A 26776-nucleotide genomic window follows, 5' to 3' on the forward strand; every position below is an offset into this window, starting at 1 on the left:
GCGGTAGAGGCAAATTGATCCTGTAATTAGACACCGGCAGAGGAGCAAGGCAGCAGTAGTTATGGCGGTAGAGGCAAATTAGCCCTGTAATTAGACACCGGCAGAGGAGCAAGGCAGCAGTAGTTATGGCGGTAGAGGCAAATTGATCCTGTAATTAGACACCGGCAAATGCAGCAGTAGTTATGGCGGTAGAGGCAAATTAGCCCTGTAATTAGACACCGGCAGAGGAGCAAGGCAGCAGTAGTTATGGCGGTATAGGCAAATTAGCCCTGTAATTAGACACCGGCAGAGGAGCAAGGCAGCAGTAGTTATGGCGGTAGAGGCAAATTAGCCCTGTAATTAGACACCGGCAGAGTAGCAAGGTAGCAATAGTTATGGCAGTATAGGCAAATTGGCCCTGTAATTAGACACCGGCAGTAAACAGGCATAGGACCAAGGCAGCAGTAGTTATGGTGGTACAGGCAATGCCAAGCGTCCGCACAGCAAGTCGGCGTGAGGTAAATGACGCAATTTCACGAATGCAAGATGGCGTCGGTGAAATCTCGCGAGATTTCGCCGACGTCGTTAAGGCTGTGTGCACACGCTGCGGATTAGGTGCGGATTCATCCGCGCGGATTTTGTAAAATCCGCAGGTGAAACCGCAGGTCAAAAGACCTGCGGTTTTACCTGCGGATTGCTCTGCGGTTTTGCCCTGCGGTTTTTCATCTCCTCAATAGAGGAGATGAGAATCCGCAGAAAGAATTGACATGTCAATTCTTTCTGCGGATTGAAAACCGCAGATAATCCGCGCGGAAAATTCCGCACCATCTGCACTGCGGTTTTTGATTCCCATAGGGAATCATGGTACTGTACACCGCAGCAAAAACTGCTGCGGGTCCGCAGCGGCCAAAACCGCTGCGGAACCGCAGCAAAATGCGCAGCGTGTGCACACAGCCTCACACCTCTTGCCATGTTAACCCTCAACACACCACACCGCCTCAACACACACTCCTCTCACCTTTCACCTCCACTCATGTCCACTCACTCTTTCACTCCACATACGTTCCTTTCTCTCACTCCGTTTCTCATACTCACACCGTCATCGTCGCCGCCCCGACATCTTCCGCCTCCGCCGCGATCCAGGATCCAGACGTTCTCCAGGCCGCCGACATGTTCTTGCGGGACGCCATCTTGGATTTCGTGAAGTCCCGCGATATTCAAGATGGCGTCGCCGCAACAACATGTCGCTGGCATGGGCGACATCGGGATCCAAAATGGCGTCGGCGTGATCTCGCGAGATTTCGCCGACGCCATCTTTTTGGATCCCGATGTCGGCGGCCTGGAGAACGTCTGGATCCTGGATCGCGGCGGCGGAGGAAGATGTCGGGGCAGCGACGATGACGGTGTGAGTATGAGAAACGGAGTGAGAGAAAGGAACGTATGTGGAGTGAAAGAGTGAGTGGACATGAGTGGAGGTGAAAGGTGAGAGGAGTGTGTGTTGAGGCGGTGTGGTGTGTTGAGGGTTAACGTGCGTGTGTGTGTGGTGACGTCACCGGTTACAACTGGACGGAAGTTGTTACAACCGGAAGCTGGTTAGGGCATTTATTATTATAGATTGTAGAGGACAAACATCCCCTTAAATATGCCTTAAGGGCATCCCAGAACAAATTAATATTTTGGGGTTCAGGGTGAGATGAAATGAAGCAGTCCAACTGGTCCAGAGTCCTGTCATTGGGGCATACCAATTTCAGCCAAAATGGCTTTAGCTTCCAAAATATACCGTGACTTGCCTGGCCGAATCGGAGTTTAAGTATTATTGGACTATGGTCTGAAATACCTCTGTTCCCATGCTCCACATCCCCCACCCACATTGCTAGGTTACTGGAACCAAATATATAGTCTAAAAGGGATAAAGTGCGTCTAATGGATGAGTGACAGGTATACTCTCTAACCTCAGGATCACGCATCCTCCACAGATCCACCCAACCACTATACTTCAAGAGTAATAACAGGGAGAGGGAAAGGCCCCGGAGACCCCATGATCCAGTTTAAGTCTATCGAGACAATTATCCATAACAGGGATAAAATCTCCCATGCACATGACTTATGCATCCACATAATTTAGGGCAAAGCTTACCGCCCAGGGTGGATAAAAATCAATGTTTTTATAAAAAAAAAAAAAAAAAAAAAAATCGGATTTTTTTTAATTTAAATCGGATTTTTTTGATTTAAATCGGATTTTTTTCAATAAACTGCTTTTTGGAGGAAAATATTTTACCATCCAAAGGTTCTTCCATCATGAGATAAAGCCGAGTTGTTTAACTCAGTAGAATAAAGGCTGTATATGTGTAACATTCACAATGCCATGCTCTTCCAGAGGTTTCTGTAGGATTAGTGGGCAGTTTCTCTCCTATATTATCACAGACGCTCGCTTTACTTACGCAGTTCTCAAAACTGAATTTGACTCCGCAGAGGTCCCAGCCTCTTCTTCACGGCAAAAATGTTACAACATGAACAGAGTTGAGAAAAAGACCTTAATCCTATTGTTCTACAAACCTATGAATACAGAATCAACCCCTTCAGTGCCAAGTCCAAGAAGTTAGACAATATGTTTCTGATTGTTTGGAGTGGAATAGATCTGCACAACACAAGAAGAATGTGAATCTAAGTGTGAGGAGGAGGAAGGGCAAGCAGACAAGAAAATGAAAGTGAAACTTTGAGCACAATACTGCAGCATAGCCACAGACAGACAAGTCTGGATCTGTTTGTGTGTACGATCTGAGGTTTATTACATTCTTTCCTTATAATGGCAGCAGGCTGTAAAAGAGACCCAGTTTGGGAATATTTTAATGAAGCTCCTTCGCCTATCGGTAAGGCAGGCATGCGTGCAAAATGCAAACGATGCAACAAAGATGCAAGGCCTGGTGGGGCGAATGAGGCAACATCATGAGAAGTGCGGTGATGAAGATGACCAAAGAAACACTTCTGAACAGGCAGGATCTTCAGGTTGGTAAACATTTTTATTGAATCCTATTTCTAAAGACTGAACTGTCATGTGTGAGAAAAATTATATTTCTTATTACTACTGCATGTTACTGTTATTTGGTACAGTTATGAAGAAAAACAAATATTCCTTTTGGGGCAGGGACAGTGATGTGTTGTGTACAATAAGCAGAAATTGTATAAACAATAAAATAACAGCATTGACTTTTTTTGTTTAGGGGAATTCATGGATTCTGGAAACTATCCACCTCCAAGATCACCATCATCCTGTTCTAGTTTCAGAGTTATCCATCCAGGATAGTGCTTCATTAGCAGCAGCAGCATCATCATCAGACACCCACAGCCACATATCACCATCACCCAAAAGGAAGAAAAAACCTTTACCTCATGGAACCACCATAGATAGGTTTTTGATAAGAACTAGCAGATTAGAAAAATTTTGATTGATGAAAAAATTGCCCAGTTTATTTATGCAACAAACTCTTCTTTCCGTCTGACTGAGAACCCACATTTCATTAATATGGTTCAGTCACTGAGACCAGGCTACAGTCCACCCAGCAGAGCTGATGTTGCAGGGAAACTGCTGGATCAAGTGTATGACAGAGAAATGGAGCAATGTGCAACAGCTCTGGAGGGTAAAATTGTTAACCTAAGTATTGATGGGTGGAGTAATGTCCACAATGATCCTATTGTATGTGCTTGAATAACAACAGAAGAAGGTAAAGTCTTCCTTGCACAAACAACTGATACGTCAGGAAATGCACACACAGCAGAATACTTACAAGAAGTGGCAGTAAAAGCTATAACGACATGTGAACAAAAATTCAAATGTCTAGTACGCAGTTTGGTCACTGACAATGCTGCAAACGTATCCAAGATGAGAAGAGATTTAGAAGAGCAGGGAGGGAATACAAAGCTGCTAATAACATATGGTTGCAGTGCTCATTTGCTGCACCTCTTAGCCAAAGGCTTAAGTGTTCCAGAAATAAAGGCTAATGTTGTTGAAATTGCTAAATACTTCCGTAATAATCATTTTGCTGCAGCAGCTCTGAAAAGGATGGGTGGAACCAAGCTAACGCTCCCACAAGATGTTAGATGGAACTCTGGGGTGGACTGTTTTGAGCAGTATATCAAAAACTGGCCTATTCTGATGACACTTTGTGAAGAAAATCGAGATAAAATAGATGGCACTGTCACGGCCAAAATCCTCAACATTGGGCTTAAGAGAAATGTTGAACATATGCTGTGCTTCCTGAAACCCATCTCTCAAGCTTTAAACAAAATACAGAAAAATAGCTGTTTTATTGCGGATGCTGTTGAAATTTGGAAGGAACTGAGTGAACACTTAAAAACAGAACTACACATGGACAGAATTAAATTACAAGCAGTAAACAAACGAATGGGACAAGCACTGACTCCAGCTCATTTTTTGGCAAACATTGTCAATATCCAATATCAGGGTCAAAACCTAAGTGCTGAGGAAGAGGAGTTAGCTATGACATGGGTATCCAGCAATCATCCATCTTTAATGCCAACTATAATAAACTTCAGAGCTAAGGGGGAACCATTCAAGAAATATATGTTTGCTGAAGATATTTTAAGGAAGGTCACACCAGTAAACTGGTGGAAGTCACTTAAGCACTTGGATTTAGAGACTGTTCAAGTAATGATTTCACTTTTAACAGCAGTAGCTTCTTCTGCAGGCGTTGAAAGAATATTCTCTTCCTTTGGACTCATTCATTCTAAATTGAGAAATCGGTTGGGACCCAATAAAGCAGGAAAGCTTGTTTTTCTTTTCCAGATTATGAATAGGAACAAAGAAGAAGATGATGATGAAGATGACGACAAGTGAGCTACAGAGGACAGCAGGGACAGTAGTATTTAAGTTTTTCATGTGTCGGCTGGGCTGACAGTCTAAGTTTCTTAAAATATATATATATTTTGTTTAGCCAAATTAGTTAACAAACATGGATGTTTGTTTAAGCAAATAACTTATGCTGTAATGTTGTTATTGTTTCAGTTGAATAAATCTATTTAAATTGTTATTAAGGTCAGGATTATTTTTCTCCTTCCTAAGTACAACAGAACAGTGGTGTCCAAATATGAATGATTAACCCATTAAACTGGGGAGAAAAAAGTAATATAAAAAGTGATTCTAAAAATCTTCATCTACTTGCATGTTAAAGTAGCAAGAACTAGTTTAGGTAGAAACTTTGATTTAAATCACTGATTTAAATCAAGCCTTACTTACTAGTGATTTAAATCGTGATTTAAATCAGTTAGATTTAAATCAAATCCACCCTGTTACCGCCTTTTTAATAACTGACATTTTGGCCAGGGGTGGGTTATAAAAACACATTATGTAGTCTTTCATATTTACCTATGCATGCACAAAAACAAAACGTCCTTCAGGGTCTTTCAGAGCTTCCTTAACCTCCCATCTAACGCCCCTGTGGATTAACAGGGACACCCCTCTAGAGTAACTAGTATGAAATGCATGTATAGAACATTGTACCCATGGTTTCTGCACACAACGGGCCGAATCCCTGGTCAGATGTGTCTCAACCAGGGCCACAATGTGAGGGCGGTGATGCTTAATCTGGGAAAAAACCTTAACTCTGTTTCGGGGGGGATTTGAGGCCTCTCACATTCCAGGTCATACATATTACTTCAGATCCCATGTTCCCTTATCCAAATATGATATACATTGTCACACATAATAAACCTTAGAGATGGCATCATTGATGTTCTGACAGCAGCATCTATATAAACCTTAACTAACAATACTAAAACAAGAAAAAACAAAGTAAGATTCAAAAAAGGAGAACAATCTCATTCTCCTGTTGCAGTCCCAAAAAGAGGGTACCCTCACTTAACACAGTGTCTGGTATTGATGTTATATTGGACGCTGACGGAAAGAGCTCCTATCTTTACAGATAAAGAAGTTCCATTTCCCCATACACCCGTGTAGGGACAACAGTAGATAAATCAGGGTAACTTTCCATTCGCTCCTGTGTGGGACCGCAGCCACTCCACGACCTCCGCTCGGGTTGCACAAAATTTGGAGGAGCCTTCATAAACAATTTGAAGTTGAGCTGGTTAAGTAATTGAATATAGACTATTCCTTTATCTGAGTTGTTTCTTGATCTCCATAAATTGAGCCTGCTGCTTCTGCAGCTCCATAGAAAAATCTGGAAAAATTGAATTTGTGGCGTTGTTGAATTTAATGGGACTTTTTTGCCTTGCCATACGGAGGATAGTGTCTGTCTCTGCAAATGAAGAGGCGCGCCAAAAAGGGTCATGGCGGACTACCGAGGGAAAGAGATTTTGTAGGCACCCTATGAGCCCTCTCCACGGAAAAAGTTGGAGAGAACTCGCCTCCCAATGTGTCTCTCAGCCATCCTTGCAAGAATTGCTCCGGTTTGCTGACCTTCCGAGTGCTCTGGTAATCCAATAATTCAGATGTTGTTCCGACGCATTCTGTTCTCTAGGTCGTCCGCCTTTTGCATCCAGGCATTTATGGAGCCAGCTACCTTTGACAACTTAGTTTCCATAGGTGCAAGATTATCTTCCACGCTGGATACTCTGGTTTCGACTTCTGTGATGCGCCCCCTCATGGCTTGCATATCCTGCCGAAGACACCCCACTTCCGAATGCACCTCCTCTATTTTCCCCGACAAGGATGTTCTAGTTAGAGATATGGCTTGCATTAATTGTTCAGATGCTTGTTTTAGGGTCAGATCTTCTTGATCGCCACTCTCTTCGCCTTCAGAAGCATGGTTTTTACGTTGATCTGCAGCTTTAACACTTGGAGTATTTCTATAAGACCTTGAGTTAGAGGGGTCGTGTTAGGGTCGGCGGAACGCACCAGATATAAATAATACAAGGTGCGTTCGCCGCCCGGGGTCCACCGTGCGGTAGATGATAAGACCACTGCTGGACAATGGCAAATACCCCACTAGGTGAAGTACTGCGCTTGGGTTAACGTCACCCGAACGCTAAGAGCGGCTCTGTTCAGACACAGAGTCACTTCACAGTAAATAACACAAAGGCGCTGGCCCTGTTAGCCTCACAGGATAACCAGCGGGTGGCGTTGCAACCGTCAACGGACGCTGCTACCGCAGCGCGGCAATAACTACAGCCGCTAGACGACGGTGCCGGAAGGCCGGACGCTAGTGCGCACTGCAGGAAGCACAGTGGCACTTGGCTTGCCACTAATGGGAGCTGACTATCACCAACACTGTCACCATTCGTAATATCAGAGGGAAGGGGTTTCTTAATAAGTCAGTCACCAGAACATGCATCCATCACCATTCACACTCAGCATAATATGCTACACTAGCGCATGGCCGAGCCGCCATGCGGGCTTTTTATAGCCATGTGCTTCAGGGACCTTCCAGTACCCTGGAAGGAACCAATCAGATCTGACGGAGGACCTGAGCACGTGACCTCTGCTCTCCTGTTAGAGGTCAAGTTGCGGGCATGCCCGGTAGCACGGCACGAGGACTTAGCCACTGGAGCGGTTCCCTGCTGAGCAGGTTGCACTACCATTGCTCCACCAGAGGTGGCAGCAACATCCAGGCTCACAGAACAAGTCTGAGCAGAACGCCTGGCTCGCCGTGATTGCTGAGCAGGACCCTGAGCGGTCGGAGCGGAATGGGAGACCGCTGAATGTACGGCTCTGGATTCCTGCTGTGCAGAGCCAGAAATCCAACGCCTAACAGGTCAGGTCTTGCAAACTCCTTTAGCTTTTCAGCCGCACCTGAGCTCTTTGATCGGTTCATAATTAACGTTTAGGAGAAACAGCTAGCTGGTCAAGTATATTTTCCCCCCTTCCCCTGCCCCTACTTGTAGCAGCTTTTTTGTAGAGTGGAATCACTGGTTTCTTGGTTTACCCATGCAAAGTAATATAGCCGGTTTGTTTGGTCTGCTATGCAGATCCCTTCCAGATATGGTACACTGTCAGCAAGCTGCTATATCCTCTATAACTCCAGCCATGGGGAGCAGGGAGAAATTAAAGTGAAAGCACAAAGCTGCCAGCACTGGGTCTAACAGTTGTTGTACCCCACTGCGACTTCAGTTTCTGTGCAATGAAAGCTTACTATAAGAGTCCCACAACAAACCTCGGTATGTGGTCTGAAGTAGTGCTTTGTCAGCAGATTGCCGCAGCAACCACAGTCTCAGTCCCGAGCAGCAGAGATAAAAGTAAGAGCGCTGGATTAATATATGATGGCGGGCGTCAGCAGGCGATGTATCTCTCTAATGGGGAAACGCGGGGCTCATTTCTCAGAGCTCACACTGCGTGTTCTTCCCTGTGTACCTCCGTGAGTCCGATATGCCGTTTGGTCATCCGCACCTGGAAAGGATTCTTCCGTGCTGTGCCTCCAAATTCTTTGGTGCGCAGCAGAAATGGCCGCCGCCCCTTGCTGGCTCAGTTTCCCGCCCGGATCCACACACCGCACAGCCAGCGATCTCTGGGAGCCCGGGGGGAGGGGGGGGTCACACTATCAACAAGTTAAGTCTCGTTTGGGTGGTGTAAATACCGGATTAAAGTCAGGATTATGGGAGTTCTGCCTAGGCACGTCCTCTCCACTCCACTACATTGCCACGCCCCCTCATGTTTGCTTTTAGCTCTTATATTCTGATCTTTGTCGCCTGACCTTGGATTTGCCTAACCCTCTTATTTTGATCTGCTACATTTCTGGAATTCTAACACTGAACTGTGACCTGACTAAGCCTCTGTCTTTCCCCTTAGTTTATGACAAGCTTTCTTTGTATATGACCCCGGACCTCCTTACTACTCTGTCTCACCGCTTTTCTGTGAAAAGTGACCAGCATCACACTATCCACCCTAATCACAAGCAGGAAACACTCAAGGGGAAAATAATACAAGCCCCAACATAGCTCAGAAGAGGCTACTCCTGTGTGAAATGTGAAAAACAGACAGCCTGATCTCACTGCAGGTTGAGAACAAGTTGTCTTGTGAACACACAAGTGATTACTGATCCCTTTGAGCTCTTATCTCCTGGAAGTCCATGAGTGAGCTCAGTGCAACTTGTAGTTGCTCTGCAGTGAGATCAGAGCAGGGTGTTATTATGTCTCAGGCTGGAAAAGCCGGTCTTGAGCTATTGTAGGGCATGTTCTTCTTTTTCCTGAGAGTTGCTCCTGCGCTGCACTATTAGATCGTTTGTCCAATTCAACATGAAAACTTTCATGTTCGAGAAGTAGACCTGTGCAGGAGTGCTACGCCGAGGAGACTGTGTGGATGATGTATGGACGTGTCATCCAAACAAAGCAAGAGAAAGGACAGAAACGTAAGAAGAGAGGCACCGGTCAAGAAGAGCGACACCCCATGGACCAGAACGAACCACACGTGAGTATCATAAAAGGTCTTTTTGTCATCTTTCAAGTCGGATTGGGGGCAGATATACAACATTACAGAACGCTGCATATCAGCCCTGAAAGGTGGTGGCCGTATCTCATATCGGTCAAACCTGGTGACAGGTTCCCTTTAACTAGATTTACTTATATAGACGATTAAGCAATTTTAAATGATGCCATTTACTTTTTACTTCTAAAATCTTGCCTCTAGTCAGAAAAATCAAAATGTACCCCTGAATCGAGCAAGGGATACACATTCAGAAATACAATATTTTTCAATAAATGAAAAAAAAAATCTTAAACTCTAATATAATAAAAAAATGTAAAAACATTTGGCTATTTTGTACAAAAAAAACACATGTGAAAAAAATAATTATGAAGTAAAGAAGTTAATATCTTAAAATGTAACCTTCCTTCTGTTAACATAACATTTTACGTGACAACAAAAAAATTCAAATATAAAGTTGGAGATAAAGTACGGCATATAAGATTTAACCAATAAAAGTGCTTACCGGTAAATACACCTTATCCAGATTACAGTCTTTTTCCAATAATTCGTAAATGTGCTTCGTTATAATCTGTCAATAGAAATTGAGACAAAAAAGTCTTAAACATTGTGAGATAGAGGAAATCATGTAATTATGCCTGTACAGACATTGTACTACACACAGGTCAAGCATTCCAGTCAAATATATGTGCATGGGAAGAGTCTGCCTTTCCCATCCTGCAGATCACAAATAGGGGCATGTAGACATCAAATTGTGCAGTGCTTGGTAGCCGATCCATTTTTCTTGTTTAGGTCCCACTTAAAAGAGCCAATTGTGGCTGTTGAATGACCAATCAGATATACACATGCCAATCGGTGGTCAGTTAATGAATTTTATGTGCACAGAATGACATTATCTGCAGCACATTTCTTGCTTACACAGGATAACAAGCTGCTGAGAACGATGATGCCGGCATGAACGATCCAATCATCCTAAGAACGTGTGCTTTTCTTATTTATCAGGTTATTTTTGCCAGCGTGTTTAGAAAAGCTGTTACCGAATAAATGGGTCATGTAAATGAGCATTTAGGCCATTAATGATCCAACTCAGAGAACTGACGGAAAACTGATCAGATTTGCAGACAATGCAAAGCTAGGATGATAGCCAACACTAGAGAAGACAGAGAAAGGATTCTGAAGGATCTAGATAAGTTTGAACAATGGACAGCTGTCGCACCGCCTTGTGGAATGCAGGGTCTAGTACCTCGTAGGGTGGTTTGGTCATGGTGACTCCGATGGCTCTAACAATCCCTAGGTTAGGTGGCAATTAATAAAGGGGGAGTTGTCGAATATATGAGTCTGAGAGTTATGTTGATGCCCACAAGGTATGAGGCCACGGACGAAAGAAGCATAGACCAGGGGTCCCGTGCAAACTTGAAAGATTAATTTTACTGAATGTTTGTAACAATTCTTAGGTTTTTCCATATAACAGTCATGGATAGCAGACACAATTTTCCTTACACATTGTGTCAGTCAAAGCCTTATCTCGGTCCTGGCCTTGGGAGGATGGCAGTAACTTTTCATTTGACTAACTGTGCTGCGTGAAGGGGGAGGATTAGCTGACCTTAATCGAATCGGAGTGTCCGGAAAATAATGCGCAGTTGTGCAGTTCCTTCTCTTGTCCCAGCACTCTGTTGCTGTAAACGTGGGGCACTCCAAAAAGGGTGCTATATGCACTACCCGCTTGTCCTAGACGAGGAGCCTCAATTTCCTACCTCCTCTCACCACCAAAACCGCACGACACAACATTTTCAGTCTCCCTCACCACCTCCAACTGCCACCTATTTTCAAATCAGAAAAACAAGTTGCAATACCAAACAAAGGCAGAAGAGGGCAGCATAGTACTACAAGTTGTAATACCAAAACAAGGTAGGAGTGGGCAGCATAATATTAAATACTTTACATCTTCCCAAAGCAAGACGGGAAACCGGTGTCACAAATGCAATTATGTAAGGAATAGAGAACACACTTACCATATGACAAACAACACAGATTAGTAATGTTTTTTCTGGTCACTACAAAGTGACTAACAGAATGGTATTTAATGCAGGGAGAATTGCAGGATTCTACATCTGGGCAAGAAAAATGAAAATTACATCTACAAAATGGGAGGAATAGAACGTAGCAACAGCACATGGGAAAAAGACTTGGTTATACTAATAGATCACAGACTGCACATGAGTAAACAGTGTAATGCAGCAGCACAAAAGGAAAACAGTTCTAGGATGTATTTAGAGAGGCAGAGTCTAGTAATTATCCCCCTCTACTCCTACTTGGTCAGGGCCTCATTTGGAATACTGAGCTCAGTTCTGGGCAATAGATTAAAAAGAAAAAAAACAAAAAAAGACATTGAAAAACTGGAGCAAGTTCAGAGAAGAGCTACTAGGATGGTGAGCTGACTTCAAAGTACGATATGTCCTATGAGAAAAGGTTAAAGGATCTGGGAATGTTTATCCTGCAAAAAAGAAGGAGACATAATAGCCGTCTACAAATAGCTGAAGGGATGTCACAGGGTAGAGGGATCATCCTTATTCTCATTTCCACATGGAAACACGAGAAGCAGTGGAATGAAACTGAAGATACAGACTAGATATTAGAAAAAAAAAAAAACTTTTTGACAGTGAGGGTGATCAATAACAGGTTGGCACGAGAGGTGACGAGTTCTCCTTCAATGGAAATCTTTAAAACAGAGACAGGACAGACATCTGTCTGAGAAGGTTTAGTGAATCCTGCATTGAGCAGAGGGGGATGGACACAATGACGCGCGAGGTCCCTTGCAACTCTCATATTCTATGATTATAACTCAAAGAATGAGATCAGTTATTCATTCACATTTGCAACTTTTATTGAAGGAGTAGGTTGAATTGTGCTGGGGGGGGGGACTTATGATGGGACAGTGAAGTACATTTCTACTAACTCAATGTAAAAACCGGCTCCATCTTCACAGCTCTGTGTGTATGTATATATATATATATATATGTCTATCTATCTATCTATCTATCTATATATATATATATATATATATATACACACATACATACATACATACATACACACAGGGCAGCACGGTGGCTCATTGGTTTACACAGAGTGCTAAGACTCTTGGATCAAACCTAACCAAGGATAATACTTGAAGAAATTTGTATGTTCTCCCCTTGTTTGTGTGGGTGACCACTGGTACTCTGCTTTATATCACCCTGCAAAGATATACTGATAGGGAATTTATATTGTGTGCCCAAATTGGGACAGTGACGATGTGTGTAAAGCGCTGTGGAATTAGTAGAACTATACAAGAGAGTAGAATTAAAAAAAAAAAAAAAACTAATCTGCACTACCAGATATGTACTATATACTGTAGTTTTAGGCAAATAAATCTGACAGTTTTGTGTTCTTAGGCTGTGTGCCCACGATGCGATTTTTAAGTGTTTTTTGCTGCGATTTTCGGCGCGAAAACGTTTAAAAATCTTGTACAGAATGCACCCCATGCATTCCTATGGCATTCCGCATATCCTGTGCTAATGCTGCGCTTCTTTCCGCGGCGGAATCGCATCGCGGAAAAAAATCGCAGCATGCTCATTCTTTTGTGCGGAATCGCAAAGAATTGCCGCGATTCCGCACCTATAGGAATGCATGAGAATCGCTTACTTCCCGCATGTGGCTATGCCCACCATGCGGGAAGTTAAGCATCTCATGTGTGGTTGGTACCCACGGTGTGGAGGAGAGGAGACTGTCCTCCAGGCCCTGGGTACCATACCCCTGTAAAAAAAAAAATAATAAAAATAAAAAAATCGGGGTATATTTACCTTCCGACGTCCCGCGATGCCTTCCCGTGCCTCAGCGTTCCCAGTAATGCCTTGCGGCAAGGTCCTGTGATGACGTAGTCTCGCGTCACTCTTGCGGTCTCATGAGATCGCTATAGCAACGCGAGACCAACGTCATCACAGGTCTCGCAAGGCATCGCTGGGAACGGGAGCGTCGCTGAGACTGCGTGGGACATCGGAAGGTAAATATACCCCCATTTTTTATTTTTTAATTATTTTTTACATTCTTTCTTTTACTGCATAGGCAGCCTCAATAGTAAAAACCTGGTCACACTCGTCAAACACTATGTTTGACGAGTGTGACCAACCTGTCAATCACATTCCAAGCGATGCTTCAAATCGCTTGGAAAGAGTTTGAATATCGCACGCGAAAATCGCGGCAAAATCGCAAACATAATCGCTGTAAAACCGCGCGATTTCTGGGAAGGAGTCCGGTTTTCAGTGTCCGGATTTAACCCCTTTCTGACATCAGACGTACTATCCCGTCCATGGGACCCGGGCCCCTATACCCATGGACGGGATAGTACGTCTAGCGCGATCAGCGGCGCCCACGTGGTGAGCGCCGCTGATTGCGGCCAGGTGTCAGCTGATTATCACAGCTGACACCCGGCACAATGTGTCAGGGGCGGTCACGGACCGCCCCCGACACGTTAACCCCTTGCACACTGCGATCAAACATGATCGCGGTGTACCGGGGGTTAAAGGGAAGCATCGGCAGGGAGGGGGCTCCCTCCGTGCTTCCCTGAGCCCCCAACAGCAGTGCAATGTGCAGCGCTGCTGCGGGGGGCTCTTTCCCTGCAGGCCCCCGAATCCAAGATGGCGACGGGGGCCTTCGGGGACCTGCAGGGAGCTGACTTCCTCAGTGCCTGCAAAGCGCAGGCATGAGGAAGTCTGCAGTAGTGCCTGTGACAGATCGCTGATCTGTCACAGTGATCTGTGATGTGACAGATCAGCGATCTGTCACAGGACAGTGATGTCCCACCTGGGACTATGTAATAAAGTTAAAAAAAATAAAAAAAGTGCCAAAATAATTTTTATTAAAAAAAAAAAAAAAAAAAAAAAAAAAAAAAAAATCGCCAAATAAATTCGAAAAAAATAAAAAAAATATTCCCCCAATAAATCCATTTTTTAGAAATAAGAAAAATAAATAAAAGTACACATATTAGGTATCGCCGCGTCCGTAGCGACCCGCCCTATAAAACTGTCCCATTAGTTAACCCCTTTAGCGAACCCCTTAAAAAATAAAAAACGAAGCAAAAAATAATGATTTATTTTCATACCGCCAAACAAAAAGTGCAATAACGCGCGATCAAAAAGACGCATATAAATATCCACGGTACTGCTGAAAACGTCATCTTGTCCCACAAAAAACGAGCCGCCATACAGCATCATCAGCAAAAAAATAAAAAAGTTATAGCTCGCAGAATAAAGCGATGCAAAGATAATTGTTTTTTATATAAAAGTTTTCATTGCATAAAACCACCAAAACATAAAAAAAGACCTAAATGTGGTATCGCTGTAACCGTACTGACCCGAAGAATAAAACCACTTAATCAATTTTACCGCACGCGGAACGGTGTAAACACACCCCCCCCCAAAAGAAATTCATGAAACGCTGGTTTTTGTTAATTCTGCGTCCCAAAAATCGAAATAAAAAGCGATCAAAAAATGTCACGTGCCCGAAAATGGTACCAATAAAAACGTCAACTCGTCCCGCAAAAAATAAGACCTCACATGACTCGGTGGGTCAAAATATGGAAAAATTATAGCTCTCAATATGTGGTGATGCAAAAACTATTTTTACAATAAAAAGCGTCTTGACAGCTGCCAAATATAAAAACCGCCATAAATAGTAAATCAAACCCCCCGTTATCACCCCCTTAATTAGGGAAAAATAATAAAATAAAAAAAAGTATGTATTTCCATTTTCCCATTAGGGTTAGGGCTAGGTCCAGGACTAGGGTTAGGGCTCGGGTTGGAGTTAGAATTGGGGGTTTCCACTGTTTGGGCACATCAGGGGCTCTCCAAATGCAACATGGTGTCTGATCTCAATTCCAGCCAATTCTGAGTTGAAAAAGTCAAATGGTGCTCCTTCCTTTCTAAGCTCTGCCATGCACCCAAACAGTGTTTTACCCCCACATTGCAGGGTATCAGCCTACTCAGGACAAATTGCAAAACAACTTTTGGGGTCCAATTTCTCCTGTTTCCCTTAGGAAAATAAAAAATTTGGGGCAAAAATATTATTTTTGTGGAAAAAAATGATTTTTTTATTTTCACGTTCGAGCATTATAAACTTCTGTGAAGCCCTTGGGGGTTCAAAGTGCTCACCACACATCTAGATAAGTTCCGTGGGGGGTCTATTGTCCAAAATGGGGTCATTTGTGGGGGTTTCCACTGTTTAGGTACATTAGGGGCTCTCCAAAGGCAACATGACACCCGCAGACCATTCCATCAAAGTCTGCATTCCAAAACGTCACTACTTCCCTTCCGAGCCCCGACTTGTGCCCATACAGTAGTTTTCTCCCACATATGGGGTATCAGCATACTCAGGACAAATTGGAAAACAACTTTTGGGGTCCAATTTCTCCTGGTACCCTTGAGAAAATAAAAAAAAATGGTGACTAAAAGATCATGTTTGTGGAAAAAATACGAATTTTTTAATTTCACGCCCGGGCGTTATAAACTTCTGTGAAGCACTGGGGGGTTCAAAGTGCTCACCACACATCTAGATAAGTTCCTCGGGGGGTATAGTCTACAAAATGGTGTCATTTGTGGGGGGTTTCCACTGTTTTGGTACATCAGGGGTTTTCCAATCGCGACATGGTGTCCGATCTCAATTCCAGCCAAAAACGTCAAATGGCGCTGTTTCCCTTCCGAGCTCTGCCATGCGCCCAAATAGTGGTTTACCCCCACATGTGGGGTATCAGCGTACTCAGGACAAATTGCACAATAACTTTTAGGGTCCTGTTACCCTTGGGAAAATAAAAATTGGGGTGAAAAGATCATTTTCGTGGAAAAAATATGATTTTTTAATTGTACCGCTGTACGTTATAAACTTCTGTGAAGCCCTTGTGGGTTCAAAGTTCTCACCACATATCTAGATACGTTCCTTGGGGGCTCTAGTTTCCAAAATGGGGTCACTTGTAGGGGGTTTCCACTGTTTAGGTACATCAGGGGCTCTCCAAACGTGACATGGCGTCCGATCTGAATTCCGGCCAATTTTGCATTGAAAAAGTCAAACGGCGCTCCTTCTGTTCTGAGCGCTGCCATGCGCTGAAACAGTCGTCCCCCCCCACATATCAGGTATCAGCGTACTCAGGACAAACTGCACAATAACTTTTGCAGTCCAATTTCTCCTGTTACCCTTGGTAAAATAAAAAAAATTGAACCTGAAGTATTTTTTTGTGAAAAAGTTAGATGTTCATTTTTTTTTTAAATATTCAAAAAAATTCCTGTGACTCACCTAAAGGGTTAATAAACTTCTTGAATGTGGTTTGGAGCGCCTTGAGGGGTGCAGTTTTTAGAATGGTGTCACTTTTGGGTATTTTCTATCATATAGACCCCTCAAAGTGGCTTCAAATGTGATGTGGTCCGTAAAAATAAAATGGTGTTGCAAAAATGAGAAATCGCTGGTCAATTTTTAACCCTTATAACTTCCTAAGAAAAAAAAATTTTGGTTCCAAAATTGTGCTGATGTAAAGTAAACATGTGGGAAATGTTAGCTATCAAGTTTTTTGTGTGCCGTATCTCTGTGATTTAAGGGCATAAAAATTCAAAGTTGGAAAATTGCCAAAATTTTCGCCAAATTTCCGTTTTTTTCACAAATAAACGCAAGTTATTTGAATGAAATTTTACCACTATCATGAAGTACAATATGTCACGAGAAAACAATGTCAGAATCACCGGGATCCATGGTAGCGTTCCAGAGTTATGACCTCATAAAGGGACAGTGGTCAGAATTGTAAAAATTGGCCCGGTCATGAACGTGCAAACCACCCTTGGGGGTGAAGGGGTTAAACGCAACGTGGGCACATAGCCTTAATGTTCATCTGAATCTCTGGCTACATCCTGACTACTGGACACTGAACCTGTAGAACAGGTTTACACAATATAGATTTTTGCTGATATACAACTCACATGAACACAGCTACCTGCATTCTTCTTTCACATACTGGAACGCTTATGATATAATTTGTTTTTTTGTAAATTGCACTGGCTTTAAAATGACTGTATTCAAAATGTTAGTAAATTATTTTATGTGGCCATTAGTTCTTCCTTGTATTGTAGCAGGTGCAAATGAAGAATTCCTAATGGACGATCATCGCTTTGTTATTAATTTTGGCTTAAAATTTGTTACATTATTAAACCAGATTTTCATCATTCCTATAGTGTGTGACTCTTTGCATAACTTAAAATACCTGTTGCTTGGGAGAGAAGCACATAAACAAGGACGTCAACCATCTAACTACGAACGTGGGTAGTAAACTCCCTCTTATGCAGGACCCAAAACACAAGTATGGGGCAATCAAATTTGGACCTTGCGTCCAACTGAAAAAAGCATTTAGGAAGAGCTTGATGGACACAATAATCTTCCCCAAGATTTTTTTTTTTTTTGTATATTAGATATAAATCATATTACACAACTTTCCTAAACTTCTTGGATCTGTAAATTGGAAGTTTTTAGCATCCACTATGGGAATCCATTGTGGGTATAACAGAATAATAATAATCTAAAACTTGATTGGACAACTTTTAGCTCTATTAAATTTGTAAACATTATGGAGAATTCCTAGAGAAAAAAATAACACAAAATGGTACAGAAATACCATAGTCTGTATAAAAAAGCTGCTCTTTTTCCGTTTTGAAAAAAAATTTTTTTTTTTTTGCAACATCTTCCCAAAAGTATTTTATGACAATTTTCAGTAAAGTAGGGCAGCATGGTGGCTCAGTGGTTAGCACTGTTGCTTTGCAGCACTATAGTCCCAAGATGAAATCCCACCATGAACAACATCTGCAAGGAGTTTGTATGTTCTCCCCGTGTGGGTTTGCTCCGGGTTCCTCCCACAAGCCAAAGACATCCTGAAAGGGAATTTAGATTGCGAGCCCCAACGGGGAAAGGGATAATATCTGAAAAAAGCTGCGGAATACAATGGTGCTATACAAGAAACACATAATAAACTGATTATGAAAAAAACTAGTAAAGGTGGTGCTCCAATGCAGCAGTTAAAGCGGTTATAACCCATAATTTTTAAGCTAAAAAGAGCACTGGAGAGGGTCCAAGGCAAAAATTGGTCTCCTTTATCCTCTGGCAGTGAACAATATGGTTTCGTCTAACTATCCCTGCAGAAGGGGTTTCCTAAGCTGTACGGACATGGTATTAGAGAGACTCTGATCCTTCCCAACAAGAAGGGCAGAAAACACTTTCTTCGGGCTGCTCTGCAGTGGAAAGAAGATCGCTATACAGAGAAGTGGTTTATGAGAACAGTGACTGAGCCTGTGTGATCACCAGCACTCAGCTCAGTTAGGCCTCAATCAGAAGTCCGCTTTTCACGGATAGACCACGTACCCATTATAATCTATTGGGCAATTCACATGTATGTGTGTTTTTTGTTTTTTTTTGCCAACGGTGTGTCCACAATAACAATCATGGAGACATGTCTGATTTTGAATCGTTTCATAGATGAAAATTACCCATACAGGTTTTTGGGTCTGCGAAAATCAGGGCCAGCACACGGATGGCATCAGTGCACCGTCTGTGTGTGTCCGCGATTAACCTTGTACTGAGCAGGAGAAGCTTTGGAGTCTCTTTATTTCCTTCAACTTACTGATGAAATTGATGGTAAAAACAGAAACATGGACCAAACACTTCTGACACTCCGAGCCAAAACACTGATGAACAGCGGGTCCATGATTGTACATACAGGAAAAACCACAGACATCAAAAGAGGCTTAAAAGGGGTTTTACAATCTCACCATTCTGCACTCCTATGTTAAAAATGAAAAACTCATCTGGTGCTCACCCTTCCCAGGTCTAATGTATATCGCTGCTCCCCTAATCGTTTACCAGGTGCAGCGGTGACAGCGGGTCATCAGAGCTGCAGACAATCACTGGGCTCAGCAGCTCATGACATGTACAACGGCACAGCCAGCGAGCCCAGTGATTGGCTGCAGGTCTGTTGATGTAAAGTCAACACTACAGCCAGTATATAACCCCAGGAGCAGCAGAGGACAGGCAGCACTGGACCTGGGAATGGTGAGTACAGATTATTTTATTATTTTTAAACCAAGGTATGCAGAAATGTGAAACTGGAAAACCCACACATCTAACAAGAGGTGACAAGCTAAGGAGTAACACGCTGCACCTCAGCACTGGAGTTTCTATTAGCATGTAAATGCCAAACATTGCTTTTATGATCTAAACATGAATATGATATTTCATGGTGGGACAGCCCCTTTACGCATAGCTTTTATCTGCACAGTGTCGTTTTATGGAGGGCCCTGTTATTAGCCTGGATGATTTCAGGAATATTCAACGACTGTCTCTTTTTGCAGGTGAAAGCACATTTGTGAGAAGACTTCATCTACTTATTTGCTTCCAAATAAGCAGTTTTTTAACCACATGCTGGCAATATAATCAGCATTTCAGAGGACAGATTAGAGCTTCACTTCTACCAATTACAGGTTTTAAAGCAAAGGCACCAAGATGTAAACTATTCATTTGTGGCGACATCTAAAAATACTGTTTGCTCAAAAATATGTTGTCTGTTCGTAGCCGGAAGAAAACAATCTGGAGTCTCAGCTGTGTTATTTAGCCCAGTACCAGACCTGCACGTCCCACGTCACAGGAGGCTTTCCCCAACAAGGTAGAAGAGGTGAATGGAGATAATAATGGAGCACAGAACACCCTCTTAGTAAGTAATCAAGTCTTACCACCCTTCCTACTCACATGGCTAAAATCATCTTCCGGTAACACATAGCTGAAACAAGGCGCATAGTATTACTTAATACCTTTAAATAGGCAGCACATATGCCCAGTAATTAGCTGCCGGACGGACACAACAGCACGTACAAATGGAAGTCCCAGAAGGAAATTTACTCCAGAGCACAGTGACTCCAGCGACATTTTCTGAAAGCCCGGAGCCCCGCCCTTCTATTTCCTCAATGCTGTGGCCTCCAGGAAAACGGCCACCGGAGGCAGCACATGCACAGATTGAAATCTTGGCTCAAAGATCTCGTTGCCAAGATCTCAATCTGCGTATGCACCGCCTCCGGCGGCCATTATCCCGGAGGCCACAGCATTGAGGAAATAAAAGGGCAGGGCTCCGGGCTTTCAGAAAATGTCACCGGAGCCCCCACACCACCGAACCTGCCGGTCCAACCGCCTCAGGCTGGGATGGGAGCGAGATCATCGCCCTGCAGCATCGGACCACCGGAAGAATCGCCCGACTCCTGCTGCCACCAGTGCTGTCGATCCCCCCCCCACCCCCCGGGTAAGCTGAATCCAGGACTGTAAGATGGACCCTCTTTTCATGCATTAATTTTTTTTGCCCCATATTCCTTCTGAAAATTTATTTGGGCTGTGTTATCGTCCAGGGCGTCTTATAGTATGAAAAATACGGTACTTTGAGACATGCAGCCGCAGGGACTCGAACATAGATTTCGAGCACACCGAGGACACTCGGGGTTAGCACCTGAGCATGCTCGGAGAACACCTTATCCGACCACACTTGCTCATTACTAATTTCTATGCAAAAACCACAGGGAGTTCGTATGTTCAGGCTTTTGAGTGTCTTTTCACAGCATCAGGTATCCAAAACCACCAAGTGCTTTAAACAAGAGACTTCCGTTCTGATGTTTTCCACTAATTTATTATTATTATTATTATAATAATTAGTGATTTTTTTTGTTTTTTTCGGTTTGCCACCATAGAATTTAGTGTCCTTGTTAACCAACCGTGTGGATCCCATCCCCCATACCAATCTACTGCATGAAATAACAGAATGTAGAAGGAATATCATAAAAATAATTTTCAACCTCAACTTGTTATTCGTCGTCTTAGAAGATCTATTTAAATAAACACAGAATACAATCTCTGTAGACCATCCAAGCAATCCCTGGCATAAAATACCCTTCATCTTTTGAAACAGTCACTTTTTTGTTGCTTTAGATGTAGAGTGTCATTAATATCATGAGGTTTTCTTCTTCACTACAATCATTTTATCACACTTTATATAACATTTTGTTAAATACAATAACGCCTTAAGGACACAGACAGCCAAGACGCCTTCTAGATTTTTTTTTTTTTTTAATAGCCTACAGAGGAACAATTGCGACTGCTTCAAAGAATCGTACAGCTTAGAGTATGAAGAGTCCAGGGAATGGAAGAATCTGCTAGCAGGTGGGGGACTGTTTTGTTCGTGTCCTTAACAAAACACAATAAAAAGGATTTATTGTCTATAGGGCAGATATTAAAGTCCTACGATTCTACAAGAAAGTTGAATCATATTGAGGCTCTAGTGATTTCTCAATGCACTGATATAGAGCTACACGGAAGAAGTAGCCTCAAGAACACAGCCAGGGCAATAGGTCTTTCCTCTGCTCAGCAGAAATACTTGAAAAAAAGACATGCTTGTCTTAAAGTTTCAGGCAGTGAAAGTTAACATTCCAACTTCTAGAAATTTCTACTTGTAAATATATGAGTTAATAATGCATTAACTGCCTTGCCACCAAGATTTGCCACACTTTACCGCAAAACTGCAGCCAAAAATATACGGTACTTATTTGTAGGCATAGTAACAGGATGTTATATCATACTCTTCCACACATTATGGGATTGGGATATGAGAGACTCAGCTGAACATTGGGCAGGACAGCCATCAAGGAAACTACCCGATGCCCAGCAGTTGGGATGCCTAAACAACCCCTTTAAAAGGGAATCTGTCAGTACGATCAATCCTTCTAAGCAGTCTATACAGGCATACAGGTCATAGGAAGATGAATAATATGATACCTTGATATCTGCGATCAGAGGTCTTATTCCAGAGAAATCCATGTTTTACTTATATGCAAATGAGATGTTCAGGACTATGGGCCAGACACTGATCTGCAACAGAATCTGCCTCTAGAGATTGTTACCAGTGTGGTATGTAATGGTCACCAGTGTTACCAGTGTGATATAGAATAGTTACCAGTGTGAGATGTAATGGCCACTCTCTTCTCTCCTGATCTCACTGCAGAGCTGTGTGTTATACCTGACACATCTGGAGGTTACTCTCAGCTTCCGCTTCCATCTCAGGCAGTCAGGGCTGCAATACTGTTGTAATACAGCAGAGCTGTGAGAGCTGCAGTGAATGCATTTGTAAGTAGACAAAGTTCGGTTGTACTCTTTCAGTTTCATGCCTTACACTGATAACTTCCTCTTTCATTTAAAATACTCTCAAGCGCCAGATTCTCAGGATGACCAGTGTCCGGCCCATAGATTTTAACAGTAAATATACGGTATATAAGAAAAAACCATGGATTTCGCTGAAACAAGACAAGGGATTGCAGATATCAAGGTATCATTTTATTCAACTTTCTATGACCTGAATGTCCATATAGATGGCTTGGGGGGGGGGGGTAAATTCTACTGACAGACGACCTTTAAGGAAAAGTTGCCAGCATAATTGTAAAATCAGCGTTTTAATCTTGTGGTGCTGCATATTCTAATTACAATGATTAGCTACCTCGGGAAACTATTTAAGTTTTACTAAATATTGTGGTTCTCCTGATGAATCATGTACAATGTACTCTGGAATTGCATGAGCAGGGCAGACTACTACTGCTATCCTCCCACTATTAGCCATATACGGCAGGATCTCCGGACCGGAGGGTACTTCAGCAGCAGTTAATCCTCAATTCCAAACTTGTGGGTTTACCAACCCCAAAAGTTGAGCAACGTACACCTCACCCATGCAAATTTGTTCATCGAATAAAACCCTATTGAGCTTGCTGTTACCTTGTTTCTCTTAGTCGGAAATCGAGCACTTACTGCTGAGCAACCCAGCCAACATCATGTGCACGAAGGAATGGAAACAGTCTATGCAGTGCCCTACCGCCTGCTTCCTAAACCACACAAATACGCAGCGGCCACCATGACTATGGGCATAAACATTGATCTGCCTAAATGCCACTACCCTGGCATTACACTATGCAGACCTGGAATTTGACTGACTGAGCACTATCCTCTGATCTCACAGCAGAAGTGATGAGCTGCTGTTATAGTGCTGAACCGGCAAGTACTACAGCTGGCCTATAGGCACAAGTTCTCCGTATGTCCCTTAGTCCCACTAGTGGCCGGCTCATCACTATAACCACACCTCTGGAAATGGGATACTGGCTGGCTGGGCTACTCACCACTAAGTGCCCGTCTAGTCTAAGTAGAGTATGTGGCATCACAACATTAAAATGGCAACTTTTCATTAACATTGAGGTTGCTTGAAATCAGTTTTACATGAGGATTTCAGAGCTGTAACTAGTTAATAGAAATATATTTTGTGGTCACGTTCCCTTTAAATCTATGCATGTAGTATGTATATATTTTAAGTCCCTTCACAACATACCTTCTTGTGTTTAACAATACAGACTAGTAATATAAAGTATAAATATGCCTATGATATTGTGATTCACTCAGACATGCAGATCGGCCTTTGGGTACTGTTATATGGGAGTTCCTCCATGACAACGTACCTCTCCAAGAGCCTCGTAACGCTTCTGGTTCCACCTATGCAGGTCTTCTCGATAGTTGAAAATAAATGGTTCTCCAGTCTTGATATGTCTCAGCTGACCATCTACACCAAAAGACAGGATAAGTGAGCTAACAGCATATTTATTACTAATGAAATAAAACACCATCACATATGTACGGGATCACGTGCCATTTAATATTGTAATTTCAGGCTATGAAGAACATCAGACGTGTCAGTAAGGCAAGTGAGGGGTGTTATTGTTTGGGAAGATATAAGAGGCTGCAGAATGCCAGGAAGAATCATACACCTTTGACTTTTGCTTTCAACAACATTTATTTTGTGCCATGTAATTTACCAGAAAAAATACTGGAAAAATTAAAAAGTTGTCTGCATAAAACTTACTTTCATTAAAGGCATATTCAAAACCTTCCAAGGTATCAGGAAATTCAAGAGGAGGTTCGTCTTTTTTCATCAGTTCATCTAAATCTATTCGAGAAAGGAGATCTGAATAAAAAGAAGCAAAAAAAACAAAAACAAAAACAAAAAAAAACAACATAAACCATATACTTCTAATACAACGCTAGGATTTCTGAACCCCACAGGAAATGCCATCCGGTCTCTGGGTACGGGATAGGCATTTCAATCTTACAAAAATGGCTCGTTGGCTAGTACTTTAACATTTATGTCCAAATCATGTTAAAGTAATGTAGAAGGTCTGAACGCACCCAGTACACGGCATATATTTTGTGCTATTTAGATAGCGTGAAATCAGCAGCATAGTCTACATGTGTTATATAGAAAAAGGGAGTTGTGGATATTCCGCACTGCTAGGGGGGCAGAATGGTAGATCCAAGTATACAAACAGTTATGTATTTTTTTTGTCCTGAAGAAGTATGTATACTTCAAAACGCATAGACAAAAAAAAAAACCGCAAACCTACATGTGTGTGCCTGGATGTACCATTCTACCCACCATCAGCGCAGAACATCCACAATTTGCTTTTTCTATACAAATGTTCTGATCCGAGGACCCGTGGACATGCTGCAGCTGGGATTTTATGCCTTCATCGTTGTGTGAACACAACCTCACCAGGTCAGCATAATCTTATTTACCGTATATCTTTATCAACCAGGTAAGACCCTATTGTGCTTTTTTCTGCTTCCTAGTTTTCTTTTACATGTGTTAGAGGCAAATTCTATCACCCTTTAATTATAAATGGGTAATGTCTCCTTCGAATACAGAAGAGAAAATTCTGGACAAACTGGGTGGGGTGTGGATTTGAAAATAGACAGTAAGCAAAGTTTAAGGAAGTCTGTGAAATCTCATTCACATATATTGAAAGTTATATATGGATTTTTGGCCTAAAGTGTAAAGTTAGCTCAGTCCTGAAACTGCCCAAATAAGAAAGAGCACAGGAAGACTGGATTGTCAGCAATTATCAATAAGACTTCACCGACAGGTTTAAGATCCAAAACTTCTCACGCCCAAATACAGAGTCAACCGTAATGTTTGACAGACGTAGTATAATGATATGGTGAGGTTTTTAATATATGGGCTGGGATATATCAACAGTTCAACATGTGAAGCAACTTCAGAGAATGACAACTTTTAAACTTTCCAGCATTTTGGCAGAGAATTTTATAGCAAGTATTGACAAAGCACAAAGCATCTTGAGTGGCTTATGGAAGACTGGTGGCTGGAGGACACAAAGGATCTGGTTAAGCTTAGTTTCATACATCCAGCATTTATAATCTGAGAAATGGACTGCGAAATCAGAGTCGTCAGCTGGTCCACTGTCCCAAACTCACATGTATACCGGAGGCTGTTGAGTTCAGGGCAGGAGATCTGCTGATGATCTGGATTTTGGAGTCCATACTACGATCATGAATGTTGGACATCAGACACTGGCCTAAGGAGGAGTCAGAGATGAGTAACGATCCAGTTGGGTTCATAATCTACACTACTGTTCAAAAGTTTAGGGTCACCCAGACAATTTTGTGTTTCCCATGAAAACTCATACTTTTATTAATCAAATGAGTTTCCAAATGAATTTAAAATCTAGTCCAGACATTGACAAGGTTCGAAAACAAAGATTTTTACATGAAATAATAATTTTCTTCTTCAAACTTTGCTTTCGTCAAAGAATGCTCCCTTTGCAGCAATTCCAGCATTGCAGACCTTTGGAATTCTAGCAGTTAATTTGCTGATGTAATCTGGAGAAATTTAGCCCCCATGCTTCCAGAAGCCCCTCCCACAAGATGGTTTGGCTTGATGGGCACTTTTTGTGTACCACTCCATTACAGATAGGATAACAGCTGCCTGCTTCTTCCCTAAATAGTTTTGCATTATTTGGAGGTGTGCTTTGGCTCATTGTCCTGTTGTAGGATGAAACTGGCTCCAATTAACCGCTGTCCACAGGGTGTGGCATGGCGTTGCAAAATGGAGTGATAGCCTTCCTTATTCAAAATCCCTTTTACCTTGCACAAATCTCCCACTTTACCAGCACCAAAGCAACCCCAGACCATCACATTACCTCCACCATGCTTGACAGATGGCATCAGGCACTCTTCCAGCATCTTTTCAGTTGTTCTACATCTCACAAATGTTCTTCTGTGTGATCTAAACACCTCAAACTTGGATTCGACTGTCCATAACACTTTTTTCCAATCATCCTCTGTCCAATGTCTGTGTTCTTTTGCCCATATTATTCTTTTCCTTTTATTAGCCAGTCTCAGATATGGCTTTTTTTTTTTCCACTCTTACCTGAAGGCCAGCATCCCGGAGTCGTCTCTTCACTGTAGACGTTGACACTGGTGCTT

At 42.5% G+C, this 26776-nt stretch overlaps 1 protein-coding gene across 8 annotated transcripts in view; it reads right to left on the reverse strand.

The window, feature by feature from the left end:
• ARB2A (ARB2 cotranscriptional regulator A) overlaps positions 1-26776 on the reverse strand; it is a 663887-nt gene that overhangs the window by 580667 nt on the left and 56444 nt on the right. For 7 of the 8 annotated variants that reach the window (XM_073587648.1, XM_073587558.1, XM_073587597.1 and 4 more), the window contains 3 exons: positions 24360-24461; positions 23959-24059; positions 9876-9941 (listed from right to left, as the gene is read on the reverse strand). In XM_073587648.1, the coding sequence (XP_073443749.1) occupies positions 9876-9941; positions 23959-24059; positions 24360-24461 (269 nt within the window). The remainder of the gene's footprint in view (positions 1-9875; positions 9942-23958; positions 24060-24359; positions 24462-26776) is intronic. The other variant, XM_073587607.1, reaches the window with a different exon arrangement.

Source organism: Dendrobates tinctorius, unplaced genomic scaffold (genome assembly GCF_039654945.1).
Source record: "Dendrobates tinctorius isolate UK_male_01 unplaced genomic scaffold, ASM3965494v1 ptg000003l, whole genome shotgun sequence".
Lineage (NCBI taxonomy): Eukaryota > Metazoa > Chordata > Amphibia > Anura > Dendrobatidae > Dendrobates > Dendrobates tinctorius.